Raw genomic sequence first — 13298 nt, 5'->3', positions numbered from 1 at the left:
ACAACAACAGTAGGCATGATTTGTACAATTTAGCGAACTCTTCCTAAATGGCTCACATTTACTCTGCTCTGAAAATGTATCTGTTTCCCACATGAAACATACCCCACATTGAGGGTTTTTGTATTTATCCTTTTTTCAGCTATAACAGCTGGCAGCATTATATGCTTGAGTTTATTAACCATGACAGCAACACATCTGTCCCCTTCCTTCCAGCAGCTTCACGTCTCCAGCAACAACCGGACGCAGCGAGGACATTAGAACCAAAAGGGACAGACAGCCGGTCAAAGATGGAGCGCACTCAGCAGGAGCACAAATTCTCATCGGTAAGACAAAGTGCTTGGTGCAAGTCATCAAATAACACCGCAATGCTTTCATAAATTGGTAGAATGATTTAATAAGCGACTTGAGTAAAAGGACCAATATTCCTGCTGGTCATATGAAATTGTTCTGGGAAATTATATTCGCCTGTTTTTGTTCTACTAGTTTCTGATGCTGTACAGAGTACAGTAATACATCTACAGGCGTGAGGGTACAGTGGTTTTAGGTCCACATTCACTTAACATCTGAAAGCATGTTAACTGAATGCATGCTTAAACTAACACTCAAAAGTCCATAACGCAGATGTCATTTGTTTTGAAATGATCTAGTAGTCAGCCCAAACAGATGACAAATCAGAGAATCACTAAACCTACCATCTTATCAGAAGAATGGGTGTCTATACAGACTTTGAGCCCCATGCATGTTTAGTTGGATGTATGTATGTTGAGATATTTGACATAATAAGTTGAACTTAGTTTTGCAAGAGGAAAGTTAATTTGTGCAATTAACTTAAGTGTTCATCTTAATTAAGGCGTATTGTTCCTTTTAAATCAAATAAATATAACATGTAAACATGAAGACACTATGCACTAGCATGGCTGAAAACAGAAAGATTAATCAATGCAAACCAATAAATATTTGCATATTGACTGCACCATGATTTCTTATCCCTTATCTGTATGCAGAACTGTTAGCCACTCTGTCGCCCCGCCATTGACATCCATTTTTCAGGTAGGTTATAATGTTGGTACAGCCTAAGGGATAAATTCCCACATTCCTCCATCCCCTTATTACTTCATTTACCTGATGCTTCTTTCTGCCCATTTATGTATTTCTCCTTTTCTCCCCTTTTGTCTAAGCATTCCAATAAGGGGCATCTTTGTCTAAAAGAAGCAAGCCAAGGCCATGTCAACTCCATCAATGCAGAAAAGGAGCAGTTAGAAGCCAGATCAAGCAACTGACAGATCATACTTTTTATGTTTGACTTGCATCTGCTGCGTGACATGACAGACACCCAGACAGCTACCTACCACCATCTCCATGCGAAAACCTCCGTTTTGTTCAGTACAAAGGAAAAGGACCTCCGCACTCATGCAGCATCTCTCAGCTGGCAATGCACAGTACATGTGCCCGCCTTCTCATTCTTCAGGCCAGTAAGCTCCGAAACCTAATTCTTACTGTAAAAACTCAAAGATCGGGATTCAAATGGAGATTTAATCTTGTCACTGAAAGAGTGGTTAAAGAAATCCACACAGATCAAACAGCCGGTGTTTGTTCAGCCTGTAAAGAGTTGAACTACAGAAGAAAGCTTTGTTTTTTAATGTCAAACTCGCATCCCACTGTGATATTGGTTTGACTTTGATGTTATCAGGTGTATGTGGCTGTATCTAAGGCCGCATTTTGTGTTTAAATGTTGATGTATTCTTTTCCGAGTATTCTTCAGTAGATATTTGTTGTGTTTTACAACTTCAGCAAGAGTATGTCATGTTTTAATCAAGGGTACTTTCATGATGCTGTTGCTGGTGGATGTAAAAACTATTATTCACCTTTCTCATTTTTAATTGATGGGTTACATATAAAAGACAAAAACTGCCACAGTGAAAAAGAGACCTATTTTAAGAGAAACGTTGACCCTATTGGTTTAGTTTAAGACAAAAGCAGAGCTACTGTAGTGCCCAAACCGGCGACACGCATCATCAAATTTGCAAACTTAAAGCAGTTCTTTGAACTTTTCAAAGATCTTTTTCACACCCCATTTGTTGATGTCTGTGTACAGGTGTGTATACAGCAGTAATGTGTACGGTGTAAATCTGCTTGTCAAAATCCTCTCCTCTGTAAACTGGTGCCATGCTTGACATAAAGGTGTTGTCCTTGTGATTTGTGTTTTACCGAAAAACCAGCCGACATCTCCAGATGCAGTGCACACTGCTAATAGAGAGCCAAATGTCAAAGTTTCCTACTTTGTATGTAAAGTGTAATATATGTATGTGACTTAAACACTACATTTTCAGAGATACTCCTGAACGTTGACCTTTTTGAAAAACCCGATTTGTTGCTGAAAGTAAATTACACTGTGACTCGTCTTGAAGTTGCCTTTATGACTGTCGTGTGAGCTGCTTTAAAGAAGGGTTATTTTTAAAGGCACTGTGCTGCTGCCTGATGGCTTGAATGTAAAATGAGGCAGAAGTGGATTCATTTGTACATATTTGCTCACAATAGTTGTACTGTGTTGATTCCTGACGACAGTAAACTTGAGCCTGAAGCAGCTCAGCTTACATGAGCAGAGAAGCTTTTTTTTAAGTTAGTTGTGAAGGAAAAAGCTCATATAGGGATGATTTATTTCAGTGACATGACTGAAGCAGACCTTTGTCTGTTGTGAATTAATGACAGCATTTATAGTTAAAGAGACAAAAAGTTTAAAACACTGGACCAAATGTACTGTTTAATGTACTCATCAAGTTGTTTATAGCATAAATCACTCTCAATACAACACATGCACAGAAAAACATAGACAAATGTAACAGTAACACATGTCAGTTACAGCCTTTCAGAATCATTTAAGGGAGATGTATTCAAATCATTTTTCCTCCTGAATCCTTGAGTAGATAAAGCCTGCCCTCGTGTGGCTCTGAGTTATTATAGCACATCACTATGTGGTACCATCATCTATCTGTGCTTGCACTGTATGCTAACCACAACACTGGAAACCAGTCTTCTCTGTGCTTGATTCAAATGATTGTATTGATTCTTGTCAGTTTGCTTAAGCCCTTGTTTAAAAGAAACGTTTGTACATATAGCTTTCTTTTGTAAAATAAGCTAACTAAAAAGTTTAATAAAGATGAAAATGCATAAAGTGAATTAAGTTTCATTTCTGCAATAAAAAAAAAATCATGTTTGCCATTTTAAGTATTTCTGTATGACAATGAAGCACATTCAATCTAAAATGATTGATAAGAAACTTAAAGGCATTCCTCATTCATGAAGGCAGACATGATTCTCTGTAAGGCTTTAAGGAAGCTGTTTTCCAAGTTATCTAATACACCAACCTAACCACCACCATCTGCTCCTTTTAAAGTTAAATCCCCCAAATTTTTATGAAATCCATTCCCAGACTGGATACCAAATACACGTGTTTTAACATTCTGTAAGTACATCTTTGTATATATGTAGATTTGTTAGTATCTTCATTTAGTTAGTCCACCATTGCATCACTGTTAACTGATTCCATTTTGAGGCACATGAAACATAGCATGCATGCCTTACTTACCCTGTTTACAGTGTGTCAGAGCTACATTAAGATACTGTTAATGCAATGTAGTCTGTTCCCACAGCTGTTGCTGTTGCTACAAAATCTTTAAGTGGTGAAAGGGGGGGGGGGGGGTTCACTGTTTATTTTCAACTCTTTTTTTTTTTTGATCAGCAGAGTAAGTATATTGTGGCAATATTTTTTAAGATCAACATGTACCGTAGCTCTTTTCGTCATTCTCTCCATGACATTAGAAAACAGTTGCATTTATCACCGACGATCCTTTCTAATTTCTTATTTTGTAAAGCAACATTTGCTGATCTTTAGTATTCATTACAAAATGATGAGAATGAAGTGTTTGCTATGGCAATACAATGATTTTCATGATGGGCGTCACCAAATCAACCAGGGCTGAAATCTTTCTGTGTCATATCTGTATTTTTTACATCTCCAGGTTCCACCACTTGAACTCAAAGGGCTCCCTGCGGACATTGGACCCACAGTGGACCTCTCCCAACAGCTGGTGGTAGGATGAATAGTCGTCAATGAACGTGCAGTTGAGGCCCAGGCCTTCCATTAGAGAGCACATCTCAGCCTCGAGTGCACATCGTCCATTCACTTTGGGGCCAAAGGGCTTTGGGATACCAAGGTTTTTCCCCAAAACAATCATGTTCACCTGGAAACAAATATAGTTCTTCTATCAGCCCAAAGATTTATTTACATCTTTTTTCAACAAGCAGGAATTTTGATGCCTAATAAAATATAATTTAAAATTTACCATGTCGGGGTAGTAAGCTACTGCTCTATACTCCTTTTCATCCTCCACTAGTTTGAAGAGGATTGGCAGATCAATGATGTCTTCATCGTCTAGGCCTAGTTCCCTCTTCAACACATCCCGGTTCCAGTCGATGCAGCTCTGGAAATAAAATAATGATAATATATGCCTCTAAAATTATTCTCATTTTGCTTGTTAAATTACTGTGCTCAAAATATAAAACATTTTACCATAGTGGTTCATATGGTAGTTTTGGTTTACGTACCACCACAATCTACCCAAATACAAATGTACCCAATAGTATGTGAATATCAGCCCTAATATGCAGGTTAAGATCATTTAGCCACATTAACTGCAAACATTTCTCTAAAAGAAAAATCATGCATACATACATCCATGCATGTGTCTTTAATGAAGCACTTGTCGCTAAACACGGGGTCACACTGCACAGCTCAGTGACTTTAGGGTGGCTTGGTCATAGGAGGCTATTTTTACACTAAGTCAGTTTGACAAATGTCTGGCCAGTGTTGTCATGGAGTGCAAATATCTATGAGAAGGAACAGCATGTGTAGAAGTATGCTACATAGGTTCATAGGCTGTAGAGTACTGATGCACACAGTAAAAATTAAACTTAGGAATTAAAGGACAAACGGCTTCTGAGAAAAACACAAAAACTTTTTGTTTGGACCTTTAAAAGTTGTAATGACAAAGGGGCTCAGAAGAGTAACTTGAGCAATGCCAAATGCATGCTAGGGTGGGGTAGAGTACAATGCAATTGGACTCTAAAGCAGCTGAAATATCTTAAATGATGAATCCTTTTTTACTAATGCTGCCTGAAACCAACAGTAAAGCTTGTTGGAAAGATAATAATGTTGTGGGGCTGGTGGCCATGAATTAGTGCTGATAAAAAAAAATTCCTAATGTACAGCATCCTGGCATTCCCCATTCCAATACCTTTGGCAAGAATTGAAATGCTGACTGCGTGCCAGCCGCTCTCACTCAAAAACAGTTGTGCTTTCACTAATGCCATTGTGGGTGAATGGGAGCAAATCCTGCAACGAGGTTCTAAAATCCAGTGAAAAGCCTTCCTAGAGAGTAGAGGCTGTCATAGCACCATATTAATGCTCGTTGCCAGAATGTGATATTCAGCAGTTAGATGTGTTATCTTTGTTTACATACTTGTGTCTTAGTGCCTGAACTAGCATACCATATTCTTTTCTGGTCTTTAGTCTATTTCTACAATCTCACTCACCTGTACATAGTTATTTTCAGCTTGGAGTTTTTCGTCCTTAAGGATTTCATCCAGTGTTATTTGTTCTGCATTTGTCAACCCTGTTTGGGAACATCATTCAGAGTGAGTGATAAGGCTTGGTGCCATGATGAATTTGTGCATTGCTAAGATGCCCTTGCATATATTCTACAGACGTTGCAGATAAACACTGGCCTACCATCAAACAACGTGGCTTGTCCCTGTCCACTGTTCTGTAGGCCTCTGAATAGTTTGTAGCCTGCATCTGGGCTGGCCAACAGCAGTCGGAAGCCCTGTGAACAGACAAACAAGAGACAAAGATAACAGTGAAGTTCTCATATCCTAAAACCTTATATAATCCCACAATGTACAAAGCAGCATGTCACTATCAAGCAGATGCAGCACCAGATTCACTTCGGTGGAAAATTTTATTTACCTTTCTGTTAGGTGCAGGAACGAAAGTCATGAATTCATCCACGTGGCCAACAAGGAGCCAGTCAGAGAACAAGGCAATGGGCTCCTGAACCTTCTGAGCCCACAAAAAGTCTTGAACTACTTTGGTCATATTTCGTCCTTTAGTTGCTCTATAAGAAATAAAAAGGTTTCACTTTGCAAAAATCATCTGTAACATTTCTGCTCTTGGTACATTTGCTTATAAGTCAAGAATTGATCTTTGAATTTTTTAGAAACTCACGTAGGGAAGGCAACCCCAATGATGATTCTTCCCAGGGGGTAGTTTTTTCCATTTACTGTGACAGGAGGACTGACCTCCAGATTGCCAAACGAATCTAAACTGCTCACATGTTCATCTAGGGCCACCCTCGTCACATAGCCAAAGTCGGGACCCTAGACAAAGTAAATAATTGTTTGTGTTTTTTTTTATAAATCAGCGTAAGTAATGTAATTTTCTGCTTTGAGCCTATAATTTGATTAACAAAACCAATGTGAATCATATACAATCAAAGCTTTTAATGACATCAACAGTAAAAACTTATTATAAGCTTTTCTCCTACAAGCAGCTCATCATATGGAAAGTTTGCTAGCTCGCCATCTCTCGGGGAATCCAGAACAACAGGAAAACGATGATGAGGTGAATCGATGTAACCAAATTCCAGTTCATCCTGAAAAATAGAAAATATGTTATATTTATGCTGTCCTCTTGGCTTAGTTGATTAGAGAATTTTTTTTCTTCGTGTGAATGAATAGATATGTACGTGTTTGCAAATGTTTTTTTGTGGTTTTCCTTTTTGCAGTGTGGTTGTTGTGAAACCAGTTGCTATTGTGTAATTTTTCAAAAAAACACTTTTCGTGGTTTTCGTGTTAATGTTCGTCTTATTTACTGTTCCTGTTTACTTGGAGTTATAAAACCACAATGTTACCATCATTAAAACTCATAACCCTTCCTTGTTTAAAAAAAAAAATGGCTTACCTGCATCCAGCGGTCTCCTCTGTTTACATATTCATGACAAATGTTCAGCTTGTACCCACTCTTCGCAACAAGGTTCCTCATTCCTTTCAGGAACAGGTAGTTATCAGATGTGCTAACAAAGAAACAGTCAAGCAGTTTTTAGATTGTGCCACAACTTAAGTAACATATTTTTATTTATTTTAGAGAGAGCTTTAAAAACAATTTCAAAATTAAATTGTAAAACAACAAATGTCTGTGAAAGCAGTATTTACACACACAAACAGGTTTGGCTTTCTTGGAAAGAAGGCAAGCTAAGGGGAATGTGTGACAGCAACAACAGCCGTCACCATCATGCTCATTATTCATGAGTCTATACTAACCTGCAGACAAACACCTCTACAGGTCGAAGCGTGTTGGGTGTCATGATCCATGGTGCCACTTTAAACACAACTTTGTCAGTAAAAATCGGCGTCTCAGGGAGACCCTGTTGAAACATGGGAGAGGCTGTTGAGTACTGCCGGTTATACTCCATTCTATGTTTGTAATGCAACATTAAAAAATGAATTCAAAAACTTCATGTTAACTGGAGTCACAAAATGTATCCGCTACAGTTATGCTGTAGTTAAGGGTGTAAAGAAAGAAGGTGATTAAATAAAGCAGTGTTACACTGTAACGCTATACTTTGGCTCTTACATCAGAGATTGGTTCTAATAGACTGAGGTTGATGGTGACGAGTCCATTGAAGTCTTTGTCAGGAAACCTCAGGCCCTCCACATAAAAGTTCATCTCTGCCACACCTCCAAGGTAAGGCACTTCCTTGGACAGCACATCACTGCTCAGCACCAGTGGATAGTCTTTCACAAAGAGATTGTAAAGTTTCTGCGCTGAAGTAAGAATGACAGAAAACAGGTTAAATACTTAGGCGGTTAACTTAGAAACAAAAAGAAAAAAGAATGTGTTCAAAACATGCTTTTACAGATCAGGTGACATGCACATCAGATCAAATGTTCCGGGGCTTTTCTTTATACCCACTTCTTTACTCACATAGGCCACTATTTGACACTTCAGTGGATCGGTTTCTGAAGACTCGAACACTCTCTGCATCTCCCTGAGAGATGTGCATGGTTAGTTTGTAGCCCTCTGGGAGTTTACCTGGGCCTTTGGTCCGCAGCACCATGACAGACATGTCCTTTAGATCTGTACATCCATAAAAATTATTAATGCCGTTGGCACCATAGAATTTTTTCCCATCTCAGGTGTTGTGCCTGGTATCTGCTGTAGTCACTGACTTACAGTAGGGGCTTTGATCCCATGTTATAGTGCAATTTGGTACCTTCCATATCTGTACTAGTTACTCCTTCAGTGCTGAAGAGACTTTTTTTAACTGCTCCACATGCTGCAGACGTCAGTCAGCATGTGGTAGTGTTTCTGGTAACTGTACACCTTTACACATAACGCCTGACCAGCATATACTATCAAATTTCAGCTCTACTGGATTTTATCTCTACCCTTGTGAGTCTTTGTCTCTCACAAGACAATTCTTTATCAGACTGATTTACCATATCACCATTTGAATCTGCTTAGTACAGACAATAAGAATGGCTTTTCTAATGCTAGGGAAAGTTCAAAAAAACTTGTGGTACAGAAAACAAATGAAAAAAATAGAGCATTTATTGGTGAAAACTGAAGCTGCACTGAAAGTGGTTTACCAGACACTTTATAAATGCTTTTGTCCTCGCTGTCTAGTGTCTTCTTGTAGGTCCTTTCTGAGTCACAGTTGACCAAAAGGATGGCCCCATGCCCATTAGGACCCCATTTCCAAGAACCCTAAAATATTTTCAAAAAAATGAAAATGTGAATTTTGTGACTTAAAGACTTCAGCAAAATCTTCTGAAAATAATTGCAAGCTGAATAAGCATGTTTGCATCTTGCCTTTACTGACATACAATGGAAATGTGATATTGTGTTGAAGTAGTTCTGTCATGTAAAGCTGAAACATTTTAGATCACCTTTTTAGGGTTGTTTTTCTCCACGATGCCATCTCTATCAGCATCGACATCCAGTGAGAGATCTGCATAACAGAAAGCTTGTTGATCACACACCGCTTTTCCAGAAACAGGCTCAGATCGCAGTACAGCTATTGTTTTGTTTTTTCATATCACAATCATCATGATATGAAACTCTGGTGAATCGTACATCATGTTTGGATTGTAATGAGCAATAAAATGTACTATTTTACAGACAAAACAACAAGTTCTTAGTAAAATGCATGTTGCGTCATTGTAATTTAACTTACCAACAGCTGTCAGATGCACAACTGCTCTCCCTAAGACCTCTTTATTCGCCCCATAGTACTGGACCGACAGCTTTTAAAATAAAAGACATAAGCTGATGATGTGCAGAAATTTAACAGGTATTGATTTTATATTGTTTGATTGTGAGTTGTCCATTGTAAAGCAAATAGGAGTGAGCCCTGGTCATTTCAACAGCTACAATTCAATCATCAACAAAAGTACAAATCCTGACAGGAGTTCAGTTTGACAGTATTTTTACCCACAGGTGCAGGAAAACTGAGCAAAAAAATGACTTAATCTGACTAACAGTAAATCTTTTTTGACAGTTAACATGAACTTGAATCATGCTCTTGATAGAGGAAATGCTGAAATCAAGAAATGTGACATACTGACTTGTGACATCAGCAATGTCATGCAATTACACAGTTTCCTTTGGGATTAATAGAGTATTCTGATTCAGATTCAATTTTGTGCTACTATACCTTGCTATCATTTTCATGTTGACTGGCATGGTCCCTGCTGATGAGCAGGACTGAGTTTTCAGTGAGAGGGATGGGAGAGAGGTGGGATGTGTCCCGAGGAGTGGGGCTGATGCTGTACTGAACGTTGGCAGTGCCTTTCACGGAGAAGAACTTGGAGGTGGGAGGGGCACTCCTGAGAACCAGACAAAAGCACAGTTTGATGACAGGTGTTTTATACAACACAAACATATTGTATTAAACATGAGGTCCACTTCAAAAAGCGCATATTTTTCTCCATGTACATATGAGGAAGTGCTCTGACGTACACAGACAAGCCACAAGCTTTAGTCACAGTGATATCGGTCTGCTTAGAAACTGACGTGATAAACTGAACGAGTCATATTCTTGTCATTTCTGTAGCTTTTCGTGCTTTTTACACTAATTTGTCTTGAGCCACTAGGAACATGATAATCTTGTATCATACTAGGTTGCAGAGGGTTTTTTTTAACCCATGTGTCATCTGTTTGTTTAGGAATAGGCGCCATTGAAACAACTGAAAGAGTTGGTCTGGCAAAGCTGAGACCGCAACGTAGACAACTTGACGTGGCACAAATGCTGATGTCTTTACGGCAAAAACTTCTTGAAGGTGACATTTACTGAATGGTTTAATAATGCTCTATAATACGATGATGGTTGTAGTAGACATAATTTATTGACTTTGCACTACATAAACTGGCAGCTGGAATATGTCAGAATTCTATTGTTTAACCTGAAGGATGATATTTGTGTGCAGTTCCTGGTGGTGGCAAATCTAATAGTCTTTTGTTTGTGGAAAGAATTAACAGTCTTTCATTGTTGCTGTTAACAGGAGATACTTTGTTTTCCAAAGAAATGTATGGTGTACATTCTGCCAAATGCCAGCCTACATAACAGAGAGACAAGGGATTACTGACTCGGCAGAGTGGGAGACTGGAATATGGACGGGACCACCTGGGCCTCAAAGGGGTTTTAGAATATCCAAAAACACTTTCTATCGAGAATTATTTTGATTTTAACACTAACTTCTTTTGATTCTATCAGTCCCTATGTAGAGAACACTGACAGAGATACTGGAGACTGTGATTCCAACGTGCGATTTAAATGTTAATCACCAAGACAGCTCTTGTTTTGTGTACAAATGAATAATGAACTTCAGATGAGTTTTCTAATTCCTGAAATAATGTTTTTGACCAATCATGGCTAACCAACAGTACTAGTCTTTTGGCTGTTTGATCACAACCATCACAACCACATACAGTGCCAATAAAAGGTAATGAATAATAACACATGCATTTGATTTATATTATCAATATTGTTTGTAAAAAGGATCTGGGTGGACCACACCTGGATGTGGAAAACAGCTTGCTCTCTGGCCACCCAGCTTTAAAATAAAATCATGACCTCTTTTGGCCAGCAGTCCCTGACTTAATGATGTTATTAAAATAGGGATAAAATAGGACTAATAATTTAAAGTATAACATACATTATATGGACCACACAGTATTGTGCCGAGCCTCTTAAACTTTGAATGCAGGTATTTTAGTCCCATTGCCACAGGTGTATAAAATCAAGGATCTAGCAATGCAATCCGCCTTTACCAACATTTGTTAAATAATGGGTCGTAGAAGAGCACTGGTACTATAATAGCATGTAAATTCTCTGTAAAATCTCTTCCCTTTTAGATAATCCAGGAGCAGCTGCACCGTTGCAAATTGGACGGTTCAGTTACTACATAAACTTGGCCACGACGCTACCAAACAGGGCCGCAGGGTGCCAAGACCTATATTACCCTGTAAGTCTTCAACGCTCTGCTGACTCAGTAACTACTTCCAAACCTCCTCTGGTATTAACATCAGTACAAAAACTATGTGCCGGGAGCTTAATAGGGGAAGTGTCCCAATACTTAGGAACACTTCTGCCCCAACATAGTGTATACTGCTACTATTCAAAAACACAACCGATAGTATGCCAAAGGTATCATAAAATTGAATCAACATTTCACTAAATATTTTAGCAAATAATTAACTTCTCGAACATAGAATACTGCACGGATGTTCTGTTAAAATAAAAAAACCAACGCCAAACCAACGCTTGTGAAGCGTGCGTATTTTTAATGACAGTGAAAATACAATCTGCACACAGGATACATAAACATATGGACAATCGGCTACGATATTTGATAGAACATCAATATTACCACAAAGCAACGCGTTTGCTTATCAACCCCTAAGCAAGACATTTCACTCAGGTGAGCTTTTTGGCGAAGAATGTATTATAGCGGTTTGAGCAAGACCTACCTGTTCAGGTTGACGTTTAGCTCCGAGCCAACTACGTATAATACCGTCGTAGTTTTGCCGTAATCTATTCTGAGCGTGCGGGGATGGATCATGACTGTCGTCTTCTCGCACTGTTAGACAGAGACTGACCACAAACGTCCAGCGATTGCTGCGACAGTACAGAGAAGTGAAAGCGCAAACTTCTAAACTGTTTCAGACCAGCGCGACAACTCATCATAAAAGCTGCAGGTAGGTTGCCAGGCTTAGGCTTTGTGCGGTGATTGGTCAGTCAAATTCCACTCCGCCCCCTCCAGTGGTCACTTATCCTATGGCAGTTCTTTATTCTTATCTATTGATCTTTCTATTTACCGACATCTTCTGGAGGAAATTGGGCTCTGTGCACATTTCAACTATTAATAATTGAATAGACTGATTTTATATAGTTAACTACTTTTCCTGAGAATTCAAAGCGCTTTATACAGCTTGCCTCATTCACCCATTCATTAAAAGCACTTTTATCCATGCTTTTTCTACATAAGAGGTTTCTCTACATTCACACGCATTCACACTCCGATGGATACATCGGACCAACTTGGGATTAATATCTTGCACATGATATTTAGCATGCACACTGGAGAAGCCAAGGATCGACCCACCAACTTTCCGATTAGTAGTAGTAGATGACCTCATGAGCTATAGCCAACCCAGTACGAACAGATGACTTGTATTTTTTTCTGTATTTACTTTAGGTTTATACAGACACATTGTGACAACTGACACCAACCAGCGCACCCACCCACTGCACCATAGAGCCGCACCCTTCGACATCTCTCAGCAGTATGCACTGAACAACACTATAAAAACGCACTTGAACAGTCACTTGAAAGTTTTCTACGTGATGTTCTCGCCACTGTTACCAACATTATAACGTGCATATAGAGCTGAGTATGTGTGTTTAGAGTCATGTTAGTGTTTCACCTTACCTGTTCACCTTTGCTGTCAAAGAGGTTCCAACAACGTAGAGAAGTTGCTGCGTTTTTTGTGTGTCTAGACGACATGTAAGTTGATTACCCGTGGTAACTTTTCTTTTCTTATGAAAGTAGGTATAAGTGGAGGGACATTGGTTTGGTAAACGTCTTGAAACATGGTTGACGGCTGTTTGCCTCCTGTGAAGAGTAGTAGGTGTGTGCAGATGTACTCTTATCTGAAAAGCCCAAGTAGCTTATGTAAT

At 38.9% G+C, this 13298-nt stretch overlaps 2 protein-coding genes across 15 annotated transcripts in view; one reads left to right on the top strand and one right to left on the bottom strand.

Moving 5' to 3' along the window:
• The window catches only part of rap1gapb (RAP1 GTPase activating protein b), an 85642-nt gene extending 82465 nt beyond the window's left edge, over window positions 1-3177 (top strand). For 12 of the 14 annotated variants that reach the window (XM_084929258.1, XM_084929259.1, XM_084929252.1 and 9 more), the window contains 3 exons: window positions 214-323; window positions 1005-1050; window positions 1179-3177. In XM_084929258.1, the coding sequence (XP_084785384.1) occupies window positions 214-323; window positions 1005-1013 (119 nt within the window). In that variant the 3' untranslated portion in view covers window positions 1014-1050; window positions 1179-3177. The remainder of the gene's footprint in view (window positions 1-213; window positions 324-1004; window positions 1051-1178) is intronic. The other 2 variants (XM_084929246.1, XM_084929251.1) reach the window with 1 other exon arrangement.
• On the bottom strand, window positions 2749-12315 carry padi2 (peptidyl arginine deiminase, type II). Its single transcript, XM_084929260.1, has 16 exons — window positions 12089-12315; window positions 9774-9945; window positions 9294-9363; window positions 9007-9068; window positions 8707-8824; window positions 8042-8194; window positions 7691-7881; window positions 7378-7481; window positions 7019-7130; window positions 6603-6710; window positions 6284-6435; window positions 6026-6173; window positions 5789-5882; window positions 5593-5672; window positions 4344-4481; window positions 2749-4241 (listed from the first exon to the last, which is right to left on the bottom strand). Exons 1-16 carry the CDS (start codon window positions 12178-12180, stop codon window positions 4008-4010), a joined length of 2028 nt encoding a protein of 675 aa, XP_084785386.1. The 5' UTR covers window positions 12181-12315; the 3' UTR covers window positions 2749-4007.
• Window positions 12316-13298: the final 983 nt, after the last annotated feature.

This window comes from Perissodus microlepis, chromosome 5 (genome assembly GCF_051167445.1).
Source record: "Perissodus microlepis isolate ML-2025 ecotype Zambia chromosome 5, ASM5116744v1, whole genome shotgun sequence".
Lineage (NCBI taxonomy): Eukaryota > Metazoa > Chordata > Actinopteri > Cichliformes > Cichlidae > Perissodus > Perissodus microlepis.
Note: the sequence above shows the minus strand (reverse complement) of the source record. Positions and strands in the feature narration are given on the sequence as shown.

Bases quoted from the DNA above. Each gene is read 5' to 3' on its own strand.
- padi2 (XM_084929260.1), bottom strand. From the start codon at position 12,180: ATGATCCATCCCCGCACGCTCAGAATAGATTACGGCAAAACTACGACG. The intron at 9,364-9,773 runs GTATAGTAGCAC...TTATTTTAAAAG, and splicing joins AACATGAAAATGATAGCAAG to CTGTCGGTCCAGTACTATGG. The intron at 8,825-9,006 runs GTGATCTAAAAT...AAAATATTTTAG, and splicing joins AGAAAAACAACCCTAAAAAG to GGTTCTTGGAAATGGGGTCC.